This window comes from Melospiza melodia, chromosome 16, assembly GCF_035770615.1.
Source record: "Melospiza melodia melodia isolate bMelMel2 chromosome 16, bMelMel2.pri, whole genome shotgun sequence".
Lineage (NCBI taxonomy): Eukaryota > Metazoa > Chordata > Aves > Passeriformes > Passerellidae > Melospiza > Melospiza melodia.
The window spans coordinates 13,556,204-13,582,919 of NC_086209.1; the positions used below are offsets into that span (position 1 = coordinate 13,556,204).

Sequence of the window (26,716 nt, forward strand, 5' to 3'; positions counted from 1 at the left end):
TTGCAGCCAACTTCAGAGGCAGGGCACATCTCTAACAGGCAGAAACAGCACCCTGTACAGATCTGCTGTTCACAACAGATCTAGAAAATATTGTACTTTTTGGGTCCAAAGAAGGGAATTTGAGGGGTGAACACTTGAGCAGCAAAACTGTGGGGTTTAAACAGTTTGAAAAAAGTCTGTGCTTTCTCTCTCTTGTGTATTTCAGTGCAGTGGTACAGGTTTTGATCCATTCAAGGCTGAATTTAAAGTTCTTTTCTAGCATTCTGGCTCAGAAATCAAGCATACTTGCAGCTTTTCAATATTCTCTCTTCTTTTACCCCTTTATTCCCAAACTCACACAAGAACAATATCCTTCTAAATGCAACTCCCTAGTGAAGATGTAAAAATATCTGGGATCATTAAAAAGCCATCAAGTCCAATGCACTGCAGAGTGCTCTTTGCTGTCCTGATAGAAACCCAGGAAAGTACACAGCTGGGCCTTGCAGTAGTTTGTATTTCTCCTGAAGATTTTCAATTAAACATTTTTAACCTACTTGTCACAAAGCACATTAGAAGTAAAAGTAATTTGCATTCCTTTGGACATTTTTTCATGAAGAAGAATGAAGATTTATCCCCCAAGTTAATCCGTGGTATAAGCAGTCATTCCACTACAACTCCTGAGTAAAAATAATAAGGAAGAAAAGTCAATGGAGTCATTACATAAAGCTGAGCAAAGCCAGGCTAATCTATATGCAATGTGGAAAGCCCCAAAACACAACCACAGAGCAGCAGGCATAAAACCATCAGCTTTTAAACTCACATCTAGGATTTCCCATTGTGTCTTGCAGAAACACCATGTTAGATTCCCACTGAACGAGATTAAAACACTACAGGAAAGATTATTATTCCTTCTACTGCTAAAGATAGGTATTCAAGAGCAGGGACTTTTGTTACTGCTTGGAAAAGTCAATCTGTGGCAGGATTTCCAGTGCAACTTGTGAAATTGAAATGGAAAGTAGAGCAACTGTGATTGTCCACGGCACATGAGCTATGCTTGCAGCTGCGTGGGACTCTGGGTAGCTTTGCACACTCAAGCAATTAATTCTAGGGTTGAAGGCAACTCTACACTCAAGGATCTTCAAAAGGGAAAGAGAAATCACAATGCCACCTCGGGTTCACGACTGATTCGTAACAGATGCAGGGACCGCAGCCCTTGTGGTTCCGTGTCAAGCCTGGAGACGTTTTGATGAATTCTGAGCAGATGGAGCATAAACACAATCCCTCACCCATGCACGTTTACTGCCCATCAGTAATTGCACTGTACAGGGGCTTAATGGCCAGACCTCCCACCCAAATATTTCATCCACAGTCTACAGCAGTGAAAACCCCCTGCCCCGACCACAAGAGCTGCCACACAGCCACAAAACAAGGGCCAACAAATCTGAAACCCCAACCAAGAGTCAGTAGCCTTGGCCCGTGGACTGGCACAGAGACTTCATCTGCCACCACCCCTCCCTCCCACTAGGACAGCATCCCTCAGCCTGAAAGGTTTTGTGATCTCCTAAGAGTGACCCCACGTGTCACACACAGAGCTCCACACATCCAGCCTCAACCAGCAGCACATCAGTCTACCTTAAGAGTAATCTCTGCTAGGTGGGTATCAAGGTGTCCAAGAACCTATACCAGTCACTGCTAACTTGCAACTCACTCCTGGAGTCTGGGTATTTTATTTTAGCTAAGCAATTTCTTCCTTGCTAATATTCTCTGCCCTTTCATACATGTTCTGGCCTATTGCCAGCTGTTTGCCTCATTTCTCTTCAAGAAAAATTAACATGGAAGCCAACTTCTTTTTTCCCCTATCCTCACAGACAGTATTTTAATATTATCCCCATAAGTCAAAGCAATTTGAATGATTATCTCATTTAAGGATGCTGTTTGTGCTGCCTACAGAACTGCATTCTGCTTCTAATAGTATCTGAACAGCTATTCTTTTTTGTTTTTTCTGGCACTTGGGGTGATTCAAACTCCTACCTGCTCTTTCAGCCTCACATTTTATTACTCCATAACCAGATAGAGAGAAAGTAAATGTCTCTCTGCCCAATTAAATGATTACAATAAATCTTCCACAGCCCACAGGAAATGAGCTGAGTTTGTTAAAAGGAAATCACTAATATTTGTTATCTTACATAATCACTTCAAGGGGATTATTGACTGTTCCCTATACGATACAATCCAGATGAAAATTAAAGACAAATCTCATGTCAAAAAAGCAGTCACCCCACTTAAACAACTCCAAAGTGATTTATATGAAGAGGGAGGTAAACATTTAAGTAACCAATACATCACAGCTCTTTTATTCCCCCAAAAAGTGACTTTACAGAAAAAGTCTGAAGTCTAACTTGTGCTGCATGTGTGGCACCAAGTACAAGTGGCTTCTGCCCTGTGCAGATGGCTCAAGCTTACTGTTGTCACAAAAGTGCTGTTTGCTCATGTGAACTGCCTCTCCCCATGCCCTGGAGCGAGGAGAAAATCATCAGCTGCTCCGTAATAGATGCCTGTAGCATCTCTGACTCACTGTAATTTAAAGGCAATATTAAGAACAACATATGACCATTACACAAGCAAACATGGTTATTTCCACTGCAGAAGGCATCTAATTTCCTGCTGTTGTTGTTCCCTAGACAGGAGGAAAGCATCCACCTGGGGAACAGGGCTGTGGTGCCCTCAGAACGTGACTCTACCACTCAACAGAGATGGAGCTGGGTCCATCCCATGCTCAGCTACCACCACCACCTTTAAGTAGAGGACAACAGGGAGAGATGCTGCCCATCATGGCTCCAAGGGACATGGGTGTAGCAGTTTGTTTGGGGGGGGTCTCTGGGGGGCCTCCTAAGCTGTATGTTCCCTGGTAGCAGCAGGCAGGCAAGGAGACTCCACATGGCTTCTGAGGGTGCTGATTAGATGAGGGTTTATTGGGGGTCCCACCCCCGGGGACAGCATGGTTTCTGAGGGAGAAAGGGGAAGGGAAAGGGAGAGAGGGAGCCTAGGGAGAAAAAGGGCCAAGAGAAAACTCTGTGGTCTCCCCCCACAGCTTAACAGGGAGATTCAAAGTGGGTGCAGAATAAGACTTGGGCCTATGGGACTACAGATCCATGATACTTCAGGGGAGGATCACAGGCTTGGAATAAACTCGAGGGATGAGACAAAGCATACCATTTAACTAAAATGCAACACCACACACGGGGACAAACACTCAGGGCACAGAGCTCACCACGGACACTTTGCTGACGACGTCCCTGGCGACGGCCAGGCCCTGGGCAAAGGTGCGGGCGGCCACGAAGGCGCGCGTCACCTGCAGCTTCAGCTTCCTGGGCACGTCCCCGAAGGGCTTCAGCTGCTCCGTGTACTTGCTGACGCACTCCAGGTACTCGTCCGTGAAGTGGTACTGGGGGTTCACCAGGCGGAACATGCGCTCCAGCAGGCGCGCCCAGAACTCGTTGAGCATCTCCTCCAGGTTGACGTTGCCGCCCACGTAGTAGCGCTTGAGCTCCACGAAGAGGTCCTTGAAGAGCTCCGAGTTCTGCATGTACAGCCGGCCGTACGTCCGCACAAACATGTCGTTCAGGGACTTCTCTGCGTTCTCCAGCAGCTCTTTGAAGAACTCTAGGAAAGAGGGAGAGGGGATATGGTAAACATGGGCAGAGAAAACCCCATGCCCTGACCACAAGAGCTGCCACACAGCCACAAAACAAGGGCCACCAAATCTGAAACCTCACCAAGAGTCAGCAGGCTTGGCCAGTGGCCTGGCACAGAGACATCACGCTTCATCTGCCACCACCCCTCCCTCCCATCAGCATCCCTGAGGCTGAAAGGTTTTGTGATCTCCTAAGAGTGACCCCACATGTCACACACAGAGCTCCACACACCCAACCTCAACTAGCAGCACATTAGTCTACCTTAAGAGTCATCTCTGTTATCTCTATCATCAAGGTGTCCAAGGACCTACACCTGTTGCGTGTTCACACACTCCTACAACTGCTGCTTAAAGGGACGATTAGCACAACGAGACCATCATCAAACTGAAATGGAAAATTAAAGGACTCTCCCAGAAATTTGTCATGTCTACACCTCAAAACCATGTCTATATCTCAAAATTTTTGATTACTCTTCATAAGCCAATCCCCAAAAGTCTCAATAGACTGAAAGACTTTTATGAGTGAAATATCTACTACAAATATCTCCTATGAGAAGTGAAATATCTCCTATGAGTGAAATATGAATATCATAATTAAGACTCAGCAAAAAAGACAAAAATATTGCAAAAGTTTCTGATGTTTCCATTTAGGCATCTTAAAAGATGTAATTTCAAAGAACAACATATTGGAAAGAATAAGGTGGTTTTGTGAAACAGATGTTTTGCACAAATGAGTCCTTCTTTCTAGTTCTTGACAATTCATTTTCCAAGATAATCATAAACCAGATTAAAAAAAATTTTAAAAAATTAAAAACAAATTAAAAAAAATCTACCTGCAGGTTCTTTCTTCCATCCTGCAAGTTCATCATCTCTCAGGGCAAGGCCTGACCACTTACCCAGTTGGCCCTGATCACAGAAGGGGCTTCAGATATTTGTGGCAGTGAGAAAACCCCCACAAATATACCAGAATTTGCTTAAAATCTGAGGGCTAAATACTTAGCACAATATCAAGAGATTTTTCCAATGACGAAGGACAGACAGGGTCTGTAATCTTTATCATTTTCTAAAAGCAAATCTCCACTTTGGTTCACTCTCTGGGAGCCCTGAACAGCCCAGAGTGGCTGCTGCCATGTCCTGGCAGTGCCACAGGTGTCCCCAACACTGATAACAGGTTGACCCGATGCTGATACCACCGCAGAAGCAGTTTAAAGAACACATCCTCCAAGAATTCATCACCACAATCTTGACACGTGGGCCTAAGCACAAACTACCCTGCCTCAAAGCCTTTGCCTTGGAGATTTGGCATAGATGAGATAATAAAATACAATAAAATAAAATTTTAAAAATTTACATAAAATAAAAATAAAAATAAAAATAAAAATAAAAATAAAAATAAAATAAAGGGGTCCAGCAGGCCAAAAGCATTTGGGCCATTTTGGAAGAAAACTCCCTGCTCTATGGCTTTGGGGGCAGCTGAGAGCAAGGTGGGTGCCACAGGATCAAGCCTCCCATGCCTGTTTGCTCCAGCCCCACAGGGAGCACCAGCACCCAGGGGAGCAGGAGCAGCAGGGTGAGGAAGCAGATTATTTTATGCATGCCACCAGCAATTGAGGATTCTGACCTCTGCTTTTCTGTGACTCATATTCAATAAATATTTTTTAATAAAACATGCCTCTGTGGTTTTCTAAATCCTCAAAGGAGCAATGCTTAGAGCTAGAAGTTGTTATAAGGGGGAGGGGGGGAATATTTTGGCCCAGTGTGAATTTAAACCTTGTTAAAAGACATTATAAGTATGCTGAAGTTCAGATTTTCGTCTTCAAAGTGCTCCAGTACAAACAAAGCCTAACACAGAAAACATTTTCTGGAAAAACTGAAACATTCCATGAGTTCCTGATGAACAAAGTCATGGGGTTCAATGCCTGACATGGCTGTATATAATGCAGCCTCTTAGGAGCACAAGAGAAATGATCCAGGGAAGAGGAGAGGAGATTGATTTCAAACACCCAACACGTCCTCTGTCCAATATCAGCAGGAACCTCCACTTTCGTTCCCATGACTGGCATTTCCTCTCCAGGAAGATTTTTTTCTGTTGAGTTTATACTATAGAGATTAGCTTGGTGTATATTAATTTCTAATTCACTTAATCATTTTGAAGGCTCACTTCCTTCCTTGGCTCAGACCTTTTAGTAACACCAAATAAGTTGTTTATTTAAATACTTCTGTACCGGGCACAAAACCTGATAGATGCATCAGCAAACTCTTCAAAAATAATTAGATTTTTAAAATTATATTGATGGCAAATCTACCAGATAGCTCCAATCATCAGTCTAAAGAACCCAAAGCAATGTTTTAAGCCAAGAAAGTTATCTTAAGTAATACATCCATATTACCATAACCAATTTATTCTCCTGACCAAACAAATTTTATTGGTTACACTCCAAAGTGGAAGTTGAATAAACTGTAGCCAGGCTTTAGAGCTCTTCATCTCTTAGCAATTTTTCATGTGGGCTAGAACCAGGTTATGTTCATTAATTATCACGAAGAAAACCCTGCAATCTAATTAGCAGCAAATACCTTCACACCTGCAGCCTTCCAGCCAGCAGCTTTTCCCTGCCCAAAAGGAAGGTAAATAAAGGAAACAAAAACTTCCCACCACAATCAGGCACTTCCAAAATCCCAACACAGCACTGCTGAAGGAGGCAGCATGCATGCACAGCGCTGCTGTCTCTGGCTCAAGCTTCAACCACCATTTTCATGGACAGAAAACTCCCCTTCTCAAGTGCCACTTCCCAGAGAAGAAGGGAAGGAGGGCAGAGGAGTTGTGTCTGCATCCTGGAGCCAGCACATGCCTGTATCCCTGAACGTGCCAGACAGGATGCCCTGGTGACCAGTGCCTGTGGCATGGCCACTGGGTGCCACTGCTGGCACCTCCAGGCTCCTGGGTGGAGGTGGGGTTGGATGGAGGGCAGGGGTGATGTCAAGCATGGCACTGGGGATGAAGGGACACTCAACACACCAAGCAGGGATGTGCATGGCATCTTCCTCCATGCAATGCACAGCTCTCGTAACCGGGTCAGCAGGTTACAAGTATTATTATTATTATTATTATTATTATTATTATTATTATTATTATTATTATTATTATTATTATTATTATTATTATCATCATCATCATCATTATCATTATTATTTAGATAGATAATTATATCTATAGATATAATTAAATTATATCTATAGATGTATTTTAGTGTAGCTATTGGCACACTGTAAGTCTGCATCCCCAGTTCCTATCTCCACATCAAGAAATCAGCTCGGGCGCCACAAGGAACATTCATCTTTTCTCTGTGCAAACTATGGGCATAGATGCCTGCAAGGAAAAGAAAAAAGGCTGAAAGTCCTTTTTATGAGTTAAATGCTAATCTGACTAGTAACTCGCTATATCTAATTAGATACTAATTCTCCCCTTCACAGAAATGAGCTGATTAGCAAACACCAACATAACCCAGCATTAACCTTGCCAGCACAAGAAGAAAAATGGCAGGTTCCTCTCTTACGTCTCGGCTGTTTGCTGGGTAAAATAAATGACCACCTTTCATTTGTATTAGAAGTTGACTTGTTCTCAAACAAAGCAAACACACAAAGGCCTCGGTTGCTTATTTTACAGCACTGTAAAAGCACGTTTTACAGCTGTGTTGCAAGCAATCTGTACTCATTAAATTATCACTCTGACAGGCTTCCTGTGAAAAGCTGTCAAATGCAAACATTTTTCACAGACGACAAATCATACTTTGCCAGTGCTCCCTCAGCCCCTGCTATCTGGAGGGATGGCAGGCTCTCTCTTCCCTCCAGTTATCTTGTTTAAACTCCCTGGACAAGGGCTGGCCCCTCTTGTCGACAAACAGGCGCACACAGGGTTGGGAAGGGTTTCACAAACTGACCTGCCAGAGCAGCACGTGGCTCCAAGGTCCCCGGGCTGTCCTGACTGAGAGCAGAGCCTGCAGAGAGGGCTGGCTGGCACAGAGAGGATGAACCAAGGCAAGGATGTGGGATAAGATGGCACAGCCAGCTCTGGTCCAGCCTGACCAGGGAGCAAGGCAAGGCTTCAACACACCTCAGCCAAGTCCTGCTGATGCAAAGTCACCTTCTCACTCAAGGGGATGCTCAGGAGGACGAGCTCCAGGCTGAGGGAACCAGCACTGTGGGACCAGAGCCACAAAACCTTTCTTAATGTCAAGAACCAAGTTTTAAATTTGTCTGTATTGCAGAATGAATCCTGTGCATGCTACAGGCTTTGATGCTCAAAGGAAGATCACATTTCCAGTGCAATTAACTTTAAAAGGCAGAAGAGGCAGTAATCTGCACTCAGGCAATCTACAACTCCGGGTTCTGTTTATTCTTTTAACATTTTGTTAATTTCAGAGTAGAATTTCAATGCCCACTACTTGGGGAAAGCCTAGAGATGTCAGGAAATTGTAAGAAAGTCAGGATGTGATATATGTGCCACCTCTCCAATAAAAATCCTGGGGGAAAAAGTGTCTGCTTTGGAACAAATCCTTCTTTAAAAGAGCACATAACCATAGTTACTTGGCAATTTCCTTTTTTTTCAGATAATAAGATGTATTACCTCTCTGCAGCTTGAGGGCAGACCAGCCCTGCCAGTAACCCAGTGCAGGAGAGCACTGCATCTCCCCAAGGTGCTTCCACATGACATCAGATTCCACTGCCAGAGTAATTCAAAACAATCTTTCTTCCAAATTGCAGATACATGAGCTAATAGAAGAAACACACTCCACCCACTGTGAGACAGAATAAATCCCACCTCCAGACAACACATCTACTTCTTTTGACTTTCACACCCAATATATTTTTGATCTTGGATTCATAGGTGTCACCTGAAAATACTTCTTGTTTGTTTTGGTTTTTTTTAAAAGTAAGAGGGGATGCAGTGTTTTCCTATTCCTTGTGCTAACATTTTCAGATATTTCAAGAGTGGGATTTTCATACAAGAGGGCTTTTGCTGAGGAGAGTCCAGTGCTGCAGGGCACAGTCCTACCTAAATCAAAGGCAGCTCCTGGAAATGAGATGAACACATCAAAGGGGCACATTCCCCTTCACCCACAGACAGGTTTGGCACTTCCGTACATGCACTGGCAACAAAGGAAACAGCAGAAAAACTGCCTGGTCTGAGCTCTGCCCCCTGCCACCACCTGCCCTGTGTCAGGACCCCAGCCCTGGTGTCCCAGGGCTGAATCCAGAGCTGACCACAGCCAGAGTGCAAAGCTCTGCTTTCAATTTCTTTATCTTCAGGAGGAAAACACATTTATTTCAGGGAATTCTTTCACTCAGAGAGGCACAGTGCTCCTCAGCACCACACTTACTGCTCTTGTAGCCACTGCAAAAAGTCAAATCATCAGTGACCCAGGGCTCAGCACCTAAAACCCCCACGTTTTACAGAACAAAGGAAACCTTAACTGCAGTGCAAAAAAAGGTCAAGTCTTATCCAAGAGTTCAGCAAGGCTGCTGAGCACACGTGCTTGCTACATACATCCTTCTGTTCGCCATGTTCAGGTGTGCTGGGGCCCTTCCAAAGGACACCAGGGCTGCCTTTCTGCTCCCAAAAGCCACCAGACCATTTCCCAGGCACCAGTTTCCCTTAGTCAAGAGCTGAGTTTTCAATTGGCCTTGTTCTGTTTGAGGTTTGCAAATCAACTACACAAACAGATCCCAGGTAGACATGCAATTACTCAACCACCTTAAAAAACAAATAAAACCAGGCTCAAGCACGCATGTGGAACATGCTGAATTTTTATGGGCACAATTAATTAGTTTCAGATAATTTGCCACCCAGCATTTTGAGCATACTCTTAATATATTGTCCAGATTATGATTAATTAAGGACCGTCTGTCTTACCAAAACCTTTAATTTGCTTGTCTGTATAGACAATTAAGCTTTCTAGAGTGTACAAGAGAACACTGCCACAAAGAGATTAATTATATTTTCTCCTTAAAAGGTTTACTCATAAAATGTCCACAACAGCAAGATGGATTCCCAGACAAATGCTCCTGCCCAAGCCACAGCCCCACGGGCTATGCTGTGAACAGGCTGGCTCTGTCCCTGGGTTTTCCAGAGGTGCAGAGGCAAACTCCACCCTGCAGCTGCTCCTACTGTCTAAAGCAAAAGTGAATCCAGACAGATAAATGGAATTTGGGAGAAAAGAGACAAATGTTTCTCAGCTCTCTTCACCTGGAGGCTGAAGCTGTCCACAGCCATGCCACCTAGTCCAAAGGGAGAAAAGCAATTAATTTTTTTCTGAATGTGCTTCATTATTTTTAATATGCCTTCACTTCCTTTATTGCATATACAGCATTTGTAATTTCCACCAGGGAAAAACAAATCCTGGCTTAACAACCTTTTTCCGGAAGTGTTGAGAAACCGATGAACACATAGTGTTAACACATTTATTGAATATGAACTCAGAAGGGCAGGGCACATCCACAAGCTGTTTATCTGTCCTGTTTTCAAACATGTGTTAGCACTTATTGACATGGGAAGAACTCTTTCACAGGGGTTGAAGAAGTACAGGCTTAAATCTTGCCAGTGTCACAGCAACAATCTTGCCAGTGTCACAGCAATATGTGAGTGCTGCAGAGCTGGGAGGAACAACATCTCTTTGCTTGATTAGTGAAAGTCAAGACAACGTAAACAACCAGGTCACAGTCTCATAGGTTAAAAAAACCCAAAACCACCAAAAAACAAGATATCTAGAAGCTCTGGTTTCTAGAGCACTGTGGGGCTAGTGGAGCCCAGAAAAGCAGAGCAGAAGACAACACAGAGCACTGGGTAGCACCATCACACTGACACTGAGCTTACTGGAGATTAAGGAGCAATGAAGGAGGAGGACAATGTGGAGATGGCTGTCTGTGATCCAAGAAACAAACAGCAGCACATTGCATCCTGCTGTACATACCAGTCATCCCATGAACTAGGAAAACAGTGAGAAATGCCCTTGGGTCCCTTCTTAGCCCATCCTGCTCTGTCACATCCATGCAGGATGAGCCCAGCCTTTGTAGCCTCCTCATTCCTGGTTTCAGGGACTGTCACTGCTCACACATCCCATTTTTGCTCAGCTATGCTGAGTTTTCTCCCCGTGCTTCCACGTTGCCTCCTCCCCAAGCAGCAGGTCCATCATTCCCAGCACTTACATTCCCCTCCTTTCAACAGCTCTTCCTCAAGGCACCTCCCTGCAGCTGTTTCTTCTTTCTCCATTATTTACTCTTCCCTCTACTCCCCCCACACCTAATTTTCACTGCACCCATTCCTCAATCTCTTCAGCCACACCTGTGATGTCTCAGGTGCTTCAGCCTTTGCCCCACGTCCATTTGGTACCAATACACCAAGTTCCCAGCCCAAACTCCACCTGCAGGTGAGCTCCTTCAGGCTGCCTCCCACACCCTCCCAACGCAAAGGAACTTTCTGGGACACTCACTAAGGTATTTCACAGGTACAGGCTTTCCCAAGCCTCCCTTCCTACTGCTGTCAGAGTGTGAGGAGGGCCTGCACGAACACTGGGGATGTCTTTCTTGTTCCCATTACCTCAGTTACCCTCATCTCATTACACTTGCACAGAGAGCTCTTCCAGCTGGGGCTGCCTCTTATTTGTTCAGGCAGCATCTGAGTGGCTGGACACTAAGACATTACAGTACATTAAACACTAATAAAACAGCCCTGCACCAGTGGGTTATCATATCCCCAAGCCAAACCACCACCACCAAAATGGGCATCCAGGGCAGCAGCTACCAGGGCTATGCACATAGGCTTGGTGGCTCCTTTGTGCAGGAAGGAGGAAGAGAGAGTTAATTTTAAACAGACAAACAATAGCTCATTGACTGGTTGACAGCAATTAGTAACCAGAGAGCACCAGGCACATTTCCTGTAGCCATGTACAAAGCCTGCTGCCTGCATCTTCGCTTTTGGGAAAAAAGCCAAAAGGATAAGAGCAGTTTACTTGTGACCTCAAGATCAGAACCGATTTGACTTGAGATCATATAAGAGTGTTTCATTCCCCCCAAGCTCGTATATTATATCCTTTTGCCTCTTGCTGAAAATTTTGCTTAGTTGCAAGATCTAGGATATTTTTTTTCCTCTCCTAACCAACAGGGCAGGAACCCCCTTCACTTCACCCCATGAGATTTCCTACTTCTGTGGCAACTTGAACTTGACCTTAAGATCTCTCCAATCCTCCCAAAAGAGAGGTCTGGCTGTCAGCACTGTCAGACAAGCACCACTCTTCTCAATGAACAAGACTAAAAATCATAGTGATGTATGTACCACCTTAAAAACCTCCAGATGGAGAGGAGCCAGTTGAACAAAAACAAAGAATAAACAAACTTCCATCCAAGGCACAGACAGCAGACAATTTGTTTCATTGCTATTGCACTGAGTGGGAAAGCACAAACAAAAAGCCCACAAGTGGGATTTTCTAAAGGAAGTGTGTTGGTGGTTGGTCCCTCCAGCTTCTCCTCAGTGACTCCCTCTCTATCCTTGGGAAGCAGCAATCTGAAACCAAGTCCAAAGGATTGCCTCTCCACAACAGCTTCTTTGAGGTAAATCTTCCCAGCATTTTCTGCCCTGGTTGGTGTGAGGTTTGGTGGGAAGGGCAGAACAAGGCTGCACCTTCACCTCACTGTGAATGAGTGCAAAAACCAAACCACAATATTATCTGTGCCTTAATGATGCCATGGCCATCAGTGCACTCACCTGAAGGTGGGCGGCACTGGGAGGGCTCTTCCCACCACACAGGTTTGTTCAGAAGCTCAAACTCCATGCAGCTGTGGCACAGCAGAGGGCCAGCACTCAGTGCTCCAGCTGTGCCAACACACCTGGAGCTGCCTCCTGCAGATATGAACGTGCTGCAGCCAGCAGTGACCCCATGGGCCTGGCAGCCACAGACATGGGGGGACCCTGCCAAAGGAGCAGGACAAAGGCCCAGGTCTCTGCTCTCACAGGCAGTTTCCAGTAAAAGAGTTAATGTGAGATGAAGGTCCCCAAAGGGCAGTTATTTTGGTAAGGCAGAGCACCCCGATGGTCTGCCAAATTCTAACTATAGGAGCAGCAGGCTGGGCACCTGTAGGGCTCATCTTTCACTGTTTGCCTCCACACTGCCTGAAGCAGCAGAAAGGAGACCACCAAAAGCTTTCTCTTGTCCCTTCTGTGTCCTTCCAAGTTATTAATACATCCCAGTCATGCATCCCACTGCACCAGCACACCTCCCTGGTAACTCCTGGAGATAACAAGCTGGAAGCAAAGGGTTATCTGAACAACAAAAACTAAATTCTGAAATTAATTACAGGCTTTTTCCTCCAGTTTCAGCACAGCTTGGAAGCTATTTGGCCAATGTTCTTCCGACCAGACTCTTGGATTCAGCCACATGCCAGTTATTGGAGGAAATTCATGTACCCAGGAGTAACACAGGGCTCACACTTTGGTCAGGGGCACTCTGGAATGTTTCAAAGATACTCATCATGATCACACTTTGTACCTGTAGCTACCCTTCCCAATACAAACAGGAGCCCACAAACAGGAATCCCTCTGCCCTCTCCCTCTACAGCAGAGGGGTCGTGTGCACCATGGACTTGGGGACCCCTGGCCAGCTCTTTCTTCTTGGATTTGGTTTCTTTCCACTTATTGTCCCTAAAGGGTTTCCTTTTACATTTCTGTATTTGTTTTATCTTAAATGCTAATGGAAAATCCAGAGAGATCGGATCAGAAATTGAACTCTTGGCATTTAATCGCTTCCCAGGTGCTGCCGTGGGCTGTACCATTTGACACAACTCCTTCTGTCATCTGGGCACTGGGAACTGCAAACCTACTGCCAGCCCAGCCCAGAGACAGACCCCTCACACACTTCCCCAGAAGTCTGCTGCCTTGCTTAAGTCTGGAATGCACAAAAGAAAAGGGACACATATTGGTTTAAGTGCACCAAAAGTGCTTGTGAAATACAGGGGCAGGAGAAACAAGGAGCTTGTGGGACTCAGCAGCCCCTCTATTTTTTGCCCCCAGAAAAGGGCTTAGCACAACAGTTACATCTTCCAAGAGATTCAGGACGTGTCTTTAAAAAGTGAAAAGTAAGAACATCTTATCTAGGAAGCAACGGAACAGCGGAAACACTGCAGAAGAGTTATGGGCTATGTCCTGTCCTGGCTCCAATTCCTCAAAACAGCTGAGCAGCTTCCCCAAAGCAATGTTGGCTAGCACAGACCCTGGCATGGAAAACTTCAGCCTCAAAGGGCAAAAGAGGTGAAAGTTCGAATTTAATACATGGAACTGAGCATTTATGCAGTCTTAATGTCACCATTAATTCCAATAATTATTAATCCCCAGGAGAGTGAAGGGGAGGGCAGTAAGTTGTGAAGATAAGAAGACAAGGCACAAGAGATTTTATTTAAAAAAATAAGGAGGGGGTGTTTAAATCCCTGACTGCTATAGCTGATTCTATGGCAGATTTACAGCTTTCCCATTAATGTCATTGTCACAGAGGGAGACACTTACATGGCCAAAAAATTTTACCCACTAATTTCTTAGTGAAGCTCATAAACATATGCAAGATTAACCAGCAAATCTTCACCTCTAAAATAATTTAGCAATGGTGAATCCAACAACTCACAAAGTATTTTTTATTTTAACAAAAAAGCATTTCCCCTGCTGCTGAAAATACATCTCTTACTGCAATGCTGGCATCAGGCTGGTGGTTTAAATTACAACAGGAGAGACCTCCAGGGGCATACATACCTGTACTGTAAGCAAATATTTAGACAGGATATGTAAGATATGGGACTCCTGAGCTCACAAGTTCTCCCAGTGCCTGAAAACCAAATACACACAGGAGGATCTGATGCTGTCACTTTATGCACTGGGAGCTGAAATGACTCCTGGTCAGCCCTTTGGGGGTGGATAATCAGCAGATTGTTCCATGCTCCTGATTAAAGAGCAGATAATCCATTTCTGAACGGCTTTGGTGTCAGATCAGAGCAATTCTGGCAACAGTTCCAACAGCACACAGTGCTCCAGCAACAGCTGAAGCAAACACTCCAGAAGCCACAGGGCATCCCAGCCTCCATCCAAAGGATGTGCCGCCACTTGGACTGTCCTTCTGCAGCAGCAACTGCTGCAAAGGTCAAGCACATAACGGAGGCAGGGCAGGTTTGCCTCTCCTCCCAGACCTGAATGTCAGGGCTGGGAGATCAGCAGCCAGAGAACCCACAACAAAGATTTCCAAAGGGCTGGAGGACAGGGTTTGCTGTCTGGGCTGCACCCTGGAGTGGCCAATGGCAGTCTGGGGATGTGTCACCCTCAAGAGAAGTGTCCAGTCCACTTGAAGTGAATTTGGTCTCTAATAACTCACCCTGCCTACTCAGTCACTCTTCACAGCTGTAGCACAGAGGATTTCATGTAAACTAAGGAAGGTGTACAGCTCATTTTTGCCAGTTTTATTTCCATTTGAATGGATTTCCCTACAAATGATAAAGAAGCCCTGAAGAGCTGCAAATAGTAAAATCAGAGCTTGGGTCCATGCAGAAGAGCAGCTCTGGAAGGGATGATGTCCTTTTCCAGTCTCATCCCTAAGGATCAGGACAAATATACAGGTCTTGATTGCCTCTCCTCCCTGTAGTTTGGGTACATTAGATCAAAAAGTGTGGGATAAATCATGCTGGGCAAGAGGAACTCAAATGTGCAAGACACAACCGACCACAGCTGATCTGATGACCAAGCACCAAGACCGAAGGAAGGAAAAGCCATCCAACAAGCAGCCAAACATTCAACAGCAGGCTCTTAAACAAAACACAGCAGTCTAGGGCATGGAACTCCAACATTTTTACATGAGCCTGAGGATCTCAGCGAGGAGACTCCTCAACCTGCTCCAGCAACCAGGATGAAGGTGTGCCTTCAGCCTCCAGGTGACTGGGCTGGAGGGAGAGAGGCAGTCATGATTAAAAGCCTCCCAAGAGGTAAATGATGGAGGGTGGTAATCAGTTCATCTCTACTTCCACCCCAGGTAAGATTAAAAAAAAATCCCTAAATCAGCTTTGTCTGCAGCAAATGAAGATTTAGTTCTGATATTAGCACTCAAAGACAGAGTCATTAGGCTTTGGGACAGGCTGAGGAGGTTGCCAATTCTCCTTCATTAGTTTCAGATGAGGCACAGACACACCCTTGAGGGATAGGCCAGGCACACTAAACCCAGCTTTCAGGAACAGCTGAACAACACCATCCCCTTCCAGACCTGCCAGTCAAGGACTTCCCAGGCTGAAGTGAGAGTGAGACCAGCACAGAATATGATCTGAGGGACTGACAGGAGAACCACAGAGCAGACAAAAAAGCTTGTGCAGGCTCCCTTCCAAAGTTCAACTATTTTGAAGACTTGTGCTCTGACAATCATCCATCTCAGCTTGGCTTAATGTCCCCCTGCAGCCATCCCTCCCCCCACAGAGGGGCAGATGCACTTCTCAGGATGTCTGCTCCAGTCAGGGATGCTAATGCAGTGACCTGTGCATGCTCTTTGTTCCCAATGCAGCATTTCAAAAAGCCCTGTCGTTCATTTAAGGTGAAGCAGATGCCGCTCCTCTGGTCTCTTTGAACAGGCTTATCTATGGGCTGGATTTCATTAAGTGTCTTGTTCTGCATTTAATAAGCTTGCAAGTCTAGACACTTTGGTTCTCCCTCTATCACCCCTTTGGTGTACCAGCAGGTAGAGACAACAGAGGTTAAGAGGGAAATATTTAGCCAGCAGATTTAGATGCTATCAAGATGATTGCATAATTCTACTTTGACTCACTGCAATTTCATACCCAGGGATTTTTTTCCTCTCACCCCAGTGCCAACCCTTTTGAAAGCAAGAGGCTGCTACCTGCTGTAGTAGTGCAGAGGAGGTTGCTATGAGGTTCAAGGCACAGACTTTGGGATATTCATAGAAAACTCACATTGAAGCAATGACCAAACAAGGGAACAAATGTCTAAAGGAGCTGCATAGGGGAACTGTCCTTTACCACAGAGTGTGACGGTGATGTAGAAGCAGAACAATGTGAGCAACCCAGTCCACTTGAGTTGTCAGATACTTCCATATGCAGCTGGCTGTCACCTCACTCCCTCAGCCAACAAGGACAACCCAAGCAGCAGCCTGACATCCTGCTCCCCCTCCCCAGATGCCCAGGCAATGGGGGCTGCACTGTAGGAGGGGGCTCCTTTGTAGGAGCACTGAGGCACCTACAAAGCCCCACAGGAACAAACCAAGAGCTCAGAAGCAAACCAAGAAATGCCCTGGGACCTCAGCCAGGTGCTGTGCCCAGTGTCCAGGCATTGACTTTGGCTGTTTGCAGAGCTGCTCTCAAAGGAAAAGCACCTGGCTACAAGGTGGGCAGTGGTGGCTGTGCTTCCTCCAAAGGGAGCTTCTTCCTGCAGCTCCCATGAGCCAGGCTTGCCTATGGAGAGCCAGTCTGACAGGACACATGTGAACCCAAGGGCAATACCAAGACCAGTCATTTGCTTATCTGTCAGCAGTTAGCATCACTGCAGCGATGGGAACTCAGCCGAGACTTGTTCATTATGGTTCTGACCCCACATCACACTTGAACCCTGGGCCTCCACACAAAACCACTGTGTTTATCTGCTGCTCTGCTTAGCCCCAAAGGCTAAAAGTGAGATGGATACAAATCCTGTGGGGTCACAACGTGCTGGGAAAGAGCAGCATTGTTGTGGATCGGGGCTGCAAGACGTGCATGTTACAATTACGTGCGCTCGCGGATGTACCAACAAAACCAAATGCAATCTTACATTAGAGCAAAATGGCTTTTCAAAAGATTAATCAGAAAGAAAGATCTCTCTCTTTGGGAAACAAGCAGCCATAATCAGCAAATACTTCTCTCTCACAGGATTGCAAAACAAGGCATGCTCTGCCCTCTGAGCAGAGTCATGAACTTTCCCGCAAAGGGGGAGACAGAGCAGAAAAACTGCACAGAAACAACAGGATGGAGATTTTTCACATTTTTATCCCAAGGAGAGCAAGTTCAAGGTCTCTGCACTTACCATCAAACTTCTTGTACCGGGAACTAAACATGTTTTGTAGGTGATTGCTAAGCTCTACGACAGCGTTTCTGAAGTCGTGTTTACTCTGCTGACTGTACTTCTCCTCCATTTCTTGGGAGCAGCATGTGTAGCCTTGAGAGCAGACTTTCAAGTGGTCACCTGAAAAGCAGAGAAGAAAATATCCCAAGTTAAAAGGACTCTCTGTGCCAGAGAAAAGAGGTCTCATGAGGCAGGGTGTGTGAAGATTTGCAGCACCATTTACTTCATAGGAGATTCCTCCACTGCGAGCACGGGGCCAAGCACATCAAAACCTGATTACTTAGAGAAACTTTATAGCAACACTTGTAAAAACCTTGCTTTTCTGAGAGAACATTAAAAAGTGTCCTCTTACTCATTCAGCTAATAAACAGAATAAAGAAATACTCATTCTGTAGAGTATAATTTGAGGAATCAGAAAATTGACCTGTATATGGATATATTGTGTGTGGTAACTTGCATGACGTTTTTGCTGAGTATTTTAAATACTTCCACAGTTCATTCAGTTAGTACACAACATCAGTGGCAATGGCCCTTTTTGTCCAGACAAGTGCTTTTTTCTTCACCCCTCCCCAATCAAATTATCAGAGGAGAAGCAGTCTCTCTCAGAAGCACAGTTGTCACTGACACTAAATTATACTTGCTTTATGCAATGGCTCATGGAAACGCTTCATATTTCCTGGCTCCTAATTCTGCAGTTTTCTGTCATCATCCTGGAGGAAATAGGGGGTTTGTTTTTGGAGACTTCAAACAGATTTTTTTCCTTAAGATAATTCTTTCCTAAGAGTCATCTGGTCATCACTCATCTGGCTGACTTGGTCAGAGGGATCCTCACCAAGTGTTTCAGTATCTGCAACAGCTCCATTTCAAAATCTCTCAGACAATCTGGACATAGGGTCTGGACCCATGTAATTTGCTTTTTGGTGCCTTGCAGCAGTGTGGGATGAAGCTGTCCCCTTCCAGCACCACTCATAAAATTTCATTATCAACTTTTGTGGGCCAAGATAAACCCTTGGCACAGCAGTCCTCAGCTCCAGCCCTCTGACAGGCCCCACAATACTGCACCAACACAAAGCAGGTGGGCTGATGCTGAAATGGTTCAAACTTGGGCAAATTGTGCAAATCTTTGTCAACACAGAAGATAGGATCAAAACAAGCAGTCAGGATGAGAAACTCATGTTTCCAAGTAAGATTTTAAAAGCCACAGCCAACATGTAAGCTGCTGCCTTCTCTCCCATTTCACACCCTGCTGCCAGACCTTATCCTTCATTCTGAGCAAACAGATGGAGAAGGGAAAGCTCTTCCCTGCCTGCTCCCACCCTGGGAGTCACCAAGGACCTCCAACCACCGTGGAGGTTCCTGTCAGAGCTGCAAAGGACTTGTCAGCCCCCATGCAGAAAATAACATCTTCCTGACAGGCAGCGCACCACACATTTACGGAAGAGCCACCCATCCTACCTGCCAGAGCATCAAAACTGGGTTTAGAGAAACAAAAGCAGGTTTTGGACAGTTCAGAGCCTGCCCATGATTAACACAACAGGCTGATGCTCTGCCTGCCTTGTGCAAGATTTCTCAACAATGCCTTTTGCCCAGGTAGTGAACCTTTGTGCATGACTTCCCAGTCAGAAAGGTCAGTGTCTCTCCTTACAGACACTTCAGGGCCATCTTAAAAAGCGACACAAATATTTTTATCTCTCTCTCTATATATATAGTTCCTAAGAACCTCTCCTCCTAAAATCTATTTCCCTGTTGCACTACAGGGTTTGTTTGTTTTTTGTGGCATTTCAGGGAGACCTTGACCAGCAGATAATTCTGACACAGCTAATTTATTGCACAAGACCATCCACTGCTCTTCAATTATGGGAAGCTCAAAATCTGCTACGGGAAGCAGTGCTGCTCAAGCACAGCTTTCGGAAAACACAGGAAAATGTCACTGACTCCTTACAGATCTATCTTTTTTCCCCAGACTATTCTGTCTCAGAGGAGTACCTCCAGCAGCTCCAAGAGAGGCATCTCCAGGTAGCTTCATAAGTCATTTAAAACAGAGGAAGGGGTGCACCCAGATTTTCAGATCCTGCCCACTAAATCCATTCTAGAACATGCCTGGGAACTCCTCTCTGAGCCCACCTTACCAGCAAGCATCAAAATAAGAAAGTGCCCAAGCACCACTGCTTTATTTCATCTTGAATCTCTGCTCCAATTCCAATACAGGACTAAGGACTCTGACACAACATAAACCATGAATAGCAGCAAAGCTAATTCAGACCTACTGATAGTGGGATTTCTTTCCCTAGTCACACTTCACAGACACTTCTGAAGCTGTCCACAGATGCCCTGTGATCCCTAACACAGTGGTTTTAACAACTTCTCCAATTTATTTATTATTAAAAAAGGCCCAGTATTTCACAAATACAGGCATTCATTTCAAATCTATTAACATTATTGAAGTACATTTACCATCTGACCTAATGTTACAAAGCAAAATAATTTCCTCTAATCCCCTTTGTCCCAGATTTGACAGTGTCTCCCCAGGACACACGTGCAAAGCCAAGCAAGAGCACTACTGACAGTAAATCAAGCTTGCACAGATCCCATTTGGTTGATCATTAAGAAATAATGCTCCAAAATGTAACTCAGACATTCAAAAATGAATGACCAAGCAATCTAATTATGGAAGATATTTCTCAGTCATGTCAGCACTATGTGGTCTTGGCTCATGATCAAGAATTAGCTCTGTCTGGAGCTGAAGAGCTCTGGCTACTCAGTGGTAATCACAGGAGGATGCACTCTGCTACCCAGCATTTAAAAACAGAAAGTTTAGGTCTGTGGGCTGCTTTTCTTGCAGTTTTCTTATGCCACAGTGGGAGATGCCCCTGGAAAGTCACTGGGGGCCCCAGTTTTGCCACACAGAGGTTTGTCCTTAGCACAACCGCATCCCTAAAAACACATCCAAACAACACTGGCACACAGTGTGTGAGAAATCTCATGTCTGGCCTTTTAAACCTGCTAGCAGAGCTGATCCATTCAGGATCCATCCACGGGACTCATCCCATGCAGACAGACCCTGATACAAGACATCACCAAACAGCTTTCAAACACCACAGTGCTACAGCCAGGGGAATGAAAGGGATGAAGGCTGGAGAGCTCCATGTGAGCACGGACCAGTTATGAACACATAAACACCAACCTGGAGCCAAGATCAAAGCCAACACCCTTTGTCAATCTGGCAGTGAACTCCTCTAAGGAAAATGAGTGAAAAATATGTGTATTTAGGCATGCTTAGCAGAGATCTCATGTTTATGTATATTATGTAGAGAACGCCCATGGTGTGCACTCACTGTCAAGGACACATTCAGCAATAATTATTTCCCAAGTTAAAACTCATCAAATAATGCCCATACAAGGCAACTCTTCATCTACTGTTGAGTGTGAAAACCTCAGCAGCTTTTGTAATTAATCACCATGTGAGCACAGCAAAAACATAACTCTGCCACAGGCTCCTTTCGAGTTAGGTTTTTATTGAATTGTTTGGCAGGGTGTGCAATCATCACATCAGGGGCTGCATGGCAAAAAGAGCTCAAGTAGCAGAGACTGAGTCCAAGTATCTACTGCATATGCACACCATCACCACAGCTTGACATGGATTTGCAGCAGATCTTTCTCATGGCCTGTTGCAGCAAGACTTTTCCTTATTTTTCCTTATGATACATATGAGCAGAGAGAGAGAAATGAGGGACCAACAATTATGGAAGATACTTGCTCCTTGGCTGGTTAACAGCACACCTCTGGGGAATGGAGGTTGTTGTTTAAAGACAAATGTGATGGTACATGACATTACCATCTGTACATCCAAGCAAATGCACTCAGAAATGTAATCTTGCAAACTTATGATATAAGCCATTACAGAAACACTGCATTTAGCAGACTCCAGGCACACAGAGTTTCTTCCAAATCAAGTAACTATTTGCAATGTGTTGAAAAACAAGTTTTCATCAAATGAGTAAGTAAGCAGTGCAAACTCAGGGGCAACATGATATTTATAAGCAGCTCTCTTTACCAAACAATTTTCCAAGACCTTTTCAAAATGCTGTTTCTGGGCATCTAGCATGCTTTCCCAGCCTGCTTCTCCTCACCTCAACCAAGTTCATACTTAAGCTAACTGCAAAACTAGCTAAAATTTCAGGAGCAGTTTACTGGGAGATGAGGAGTGGATATTTCTTTAAAAGGCTCCCCACACAGCCCAGCCCCTCACTGGAGCTCAGCAAACAAGCCAGAGGTGGTTTATGGTCTGAGACATTACTGCTGGACTTTGCTCCCATGTGAGAAATCAAGCTGGGGTAAGGTTGGGTGGGGAAGGAGCAGGAGGCAAACACTGCTGAGGAGCTGAGAGCTGGGCCAGCATTTCAGCCTTGTGCTCTGCCCCTCCCCTCTAGCACACATGGGCCTGTGTCATCTTTAAAGGAGTTTTATGACTTCCTCTGAACCAGCTACCAGAGGAATCCCGGACTGTAATGCCGGACCCTAATCCAATTTCACACTAGACTTGCCTTCTAATTATCACAGAATATTAGGCCTCCACCCATCAGATATAATTGACATGCTACCGAGGCTTTACAAAACCCCCAACAAAGATGACAAGAAACACTAGCATCACCCCTGAGCACAGCTCCACTGCTCCAGCCCCATACTAGCAAGGGGCAAGAAGAAGAAAGAAAAGCATGAGCTTGTGATTGACTCTGGCGGAGTCATTGAGACAGACACAGCTACTGAACTGTCCACTCAATCCAATCACCTTCAACTTACCCAAAATACCAAAACTGCCCAGCTTTCCTGGCTACAAAATGATCTGGGGATGCTCAGCACTTCTGGGAATGCACCATGAACTCCTGTCCATCTTCACTGGCACTGCCATAATCCCTACAGGATACCAGCACAGCCCCAGCATAATCACTGCTCACACTGTTGTTAGATACCTGCTAATGAAGAGCACCATCAAAATACAGTCTTGGCATTTAAATATTTCCAAGTGAAATTACACTCAGCTGTGTGTTTCTCCTTGGTGCTGTGCAGCATTCACATTCTCTGGAAAAATCTCTTTGCCCAGGATTTTTCTCCTGGGAAGCTGAGAAGCCTCAGAGAAAAGGAAATCAATTACTATCTCATTTGCTTCTCCTGTTTTGCTCATGTGGAATGTGTTTAGAGATTGTTTACCCACAGGTGATTTTTTCATTGGATTCTGGTGTGAGTTGTTTTGATTCTTTAGCCAATTAGGGCCAAGCTGTGTTGAGACTCTGAAAAGAGTAACGAATTTTCATTATTATCTTTTTAGCATTGAGGAGGTATTCTGTATTCTTTAGTATAGTATAGTATAGTATAGTATAGTATAGTATAGTATAGTATAGTATAGTATAGTATAGTGTTCTTTAATACAATATAGTATCATAAAATAAAAAATTAGCCTTGTGAGAACATGGAGTCAGATGCATCATTCCTGCCTTCATTGGGACTCCAGCAAATACAATAGAGCAGAGCTCGGGCTCATTTTGCTCCCTCCCTGAGTGGGACCCCTGGGCTCAGTGGGTGCTGTGGTGTGGGTGGCTGGTGGCATGCAGGGCACCAGGAGGAAGGAGATAAGGAGTTGGTGCTCTGTGGTGGCATGCAGGGCACCAGGAGGAAGGAGATAAGGAGTTGGTGCTCTGTGGTGGCATGCAGGGCACCAGGAGGAAGGAGATAAGGAGTTGGTGCTCTGCTCCAAAGCCCAGGCTGCCTGTGCTGTAGGGCAGAGATCCCTGCCATTGGCAGCTGTGTGGGACAAGGAACTCCCATGGCTTTTGCTACCAAAGCAAGGGGAGTAAAAGCAGTCCTCCTGTCCATGCCACTCTGGACTTTTGGGTGGCCCTGGCTGGTCCTGCCTCTTTGCTGAGCCCCTGCATCCAGCTTACTCTTCTCCCTGCCCAAAACTCAAGGCAGGGTGAAGGAGCATGTCCTTACAAGTGGAAAACATCGCTCTGCTGCTTCCCAGATATTTGTGTATTTATTCATACACTGCCCTTTAATATAGCTGTTTGCAGTTGGTCTTGTGTTTTTGTTTGGGTTTGTTTGTTTCTTTCTTGTTTTCTTTTTCCCCCTTCTCTTCTGTGTAAAGTTGGGCTCAGAATTGCAGCAGGTTCCACAGTGCCTATTTTTGGATCCTGCAATAGGGAATTAATCTCTCTGGAAGTTAATTAACATGTCTCTTGTGTTCCAATTTATAGATTATGTTATTGTTTGTATAAAGCCTGGGATATTTTTTTTAAATTTTATTTTAAGTCGAAAACAGGAAATTGTGGCTGAATTCCACGAGCTTTGTTTCTTATTTGAGGAATTAAAAACATCTTTAGGTTTTGGGGTTTTTCAAAAAAACTTTTGCTTGGGTCACAGCTGCCAGTTCACATGCCTTTAGTGCTCTTACTGCTGAGGAACTCATGGAAATGGAAGCTCTGCTTTGTGTCCTGGTTTTGCTTGTGCAAGCAGGAAAGATTCACTTCTGTTGAGCCCTGAATAGCTGATAACATTGGAAAGGGGGATGGATGGATGGATGGATGGATGGATGGATGGATGGATGGATGGATGGATGGATGGATGGATGGATGGATGGATGGATGGATGGATGGATGGATGGATGGATGGATGGATGGATGGATGGATGGATGTTCAGCCACATAGCCACAGTCCCAGTGCCTTGGGACAGTGCTGCTTGCCTTGAAATGAGCCACCAGCAGCTCTTGGCAGAGATCTGTCTCACCAAGTGCCTCCACAAAACCATGGATGTCTTACATCCCTCTGAGTTGCTTTTGTAATTTTTAGGGGTATTTTTCCACATAAAAGATGATCCTCAGAATCACCAGGGTCATCCACTGTCAGATCTGGGACTTGCCAGTGGGCTGGCACAAACAGGTGAGCCTGGGTGCATCTCACAAGAGCCTACTGTGTGGCTCTGAAATGTCGTTTTGTGCACTGACACTGGAATCAGCTGTGTTTGAAAAGGAAAAAATGACTGGAAAAGTGGTGGCCAGTGGCATATTCCTGCTTTTTTCCTGCCTGCCCACGTGTGGTGCCACCCAGCACCGGTGTGAACATCCCTGGAGGTGGTTGGTGGAGGGTCTGGGGCATGCAGAGGGAGAGGGGCCAAAAGTAGAGGGAGAAAATGTTTAGAAGGAAAACAATTCCAATTTAAATGACATTGGTTGTGATGGAATCAGTTTTGGTCAGAGGCTGGTTTTTTGGGGTTTTTTTTTTTGCAAATACCTGAAAGCTTCAGGGGAAAAATAAATACAAACAAGCAGGTTTTTGGCTTTGTTTTGCCTTCTTGGTGGGGGATTTGAGAAAAAAAAAGTCTCACAAGGAAAGTGACTGTCTCCCAGCCAGATCTCTTCTATTTGCTATTCCTTGTGCCTCAGACTTCAGTAATTCTGTGTACTTGCTGTTCCAAATAGATTCTCTTCTCCTCCACCCCTTTCCCCCCCTCTAATTGCATGACATTATACTTGGTGAGGTTTTTTGGATTACCCCAGTATAATCTGCTGACCAATCTCTGTTGAATTTTGAACTCTGCTGGCTGTATGCAACTTCTTTTTCCTGTGACTTTTACCCTTAGGAAAAGGCAAGAGTTACTGACTGCAGGTATTGGGCTTTTTACATGTTCTTTGGCAACTGCTAAAGGGGCTCAGTCATCCTGGAGGTGGGTTGATCTGTTATCTGTATCCAATCTCCCCACCACAGAAGTGAGAATGAAAGAACAATAATTTTCACCATAGCTTGTCCCTCATATAACACCACTCACTTAGTGTGTGTAGGTAGATATGTTATGAGAACTATTTCATGCCTAAAGAATTTAGTGATAATAAAGAGAATTTGCATTTCCTAAGTTCTCCCTCAGAGATACCATGGAGGGTTTTTTGGTTTTGTTTTTTTTTAATTAAGTAACAACTCTTGGTTTCCACTGAAGGTTTCTGTCTTAGCTAGAGCCAGGGAGAATCCTCCAGTTAGCCAGAGTTATTTCCTTTTCAGATTTGCTTAAATAATAAGTTTAATTATGTAATATTTTAATATTCTTTTTTCCCCCCTGGCCTTATTTGTATATTCAGGTCTTTGTGTGGTTTCTCTCCCTTTTGATGTTTGCAGAAATGTATTATCTTCATCTGTCTGGTTAGTGTTTGGTATGCCACTAATTGACTCAATATCCTGTTTGTTGGAATGAAAGCAGGCTCTATCATGGCATATTTTTCCAGGGTGTAAAACCTTGCAGTATTGGGCCACCCTGTCGGGTAGGAAATTGTTGGCTGTGCTGTGGAAACGAAGCAGTGATGGTATTTTTCCTCAGGTGACCTGGGTTTTAGCTTCTAATGAACTCTTTAAACCTCACTGAAGGCAAGATCCTGCATCCTCCTTGCTCAGACATCACCTGCAAAGGGCAGAGTCCCCAGCCCAGGTATGCTGTAGAGTTTTTGGGTTTGGTCCTTGGGGACTTCCACCTGAACCTCTCCCATGGCCCCAGCCTCAATTTGAGAGCTGGGCAGGAGGGGATCTCAGTTGACCAATGATGCTTCTCTGGGCTGCTGTGGAGAGCAGAGACAGATCTTTGTCCTTTGTCTGGGGCTGAAGAGCTGGGTTAGGAGTGTGGGAACGGCTCTGCTGGTCTATCCCTGCCCAGGAGGGATGTTCCAAAATCACTCTGGTTGACCTCAGCAGACACCATTTACCCAGACTTGGTCTTTCAGGGACTGCCTCTGTCATCAGGTCCAGGATGAGCTTTGCAGTGGTTATTTGGACTTGGGTGGGTGGATGCAAGAGCCCTCTTTGTGTCCTAAGTTGCTCTTTCCAGTAGAAAATTAAGTTTCTTAATGTGCATTTGGCTTAATGTACACACATGGATATAAATCTCTCGT

The 26,716-nt window shown here is 45.0% G+C and overlaps 1 protein-coding gene across 1 annotated transcript in view; it reads right to left on the reverse strand.

The window, feature by feature from the left end:
- The window catches only part of GPC4 (glypican 4), a 66,904-nt gene that overhangs the window by 18,552 nt on the left and 21,636 nt on the right, over positions 1–26,716 (reverse strand). The window contains exons 2-3 of the mRNA XM_063170703.1: positions 17,754–17,912; positions 3,251–3,642 (exon numbers count right to left, since the gene is read on the reverse strand). Coding sequence (XP_063026773.1) covers positions 3,251–3,642; positions 17,754–17,912 — 551 coding nt within the window. The remainder of the gene's footprint in view (positions 1–3,250; positions 3,643–17,753; positions 17,913–26,716) is intronic.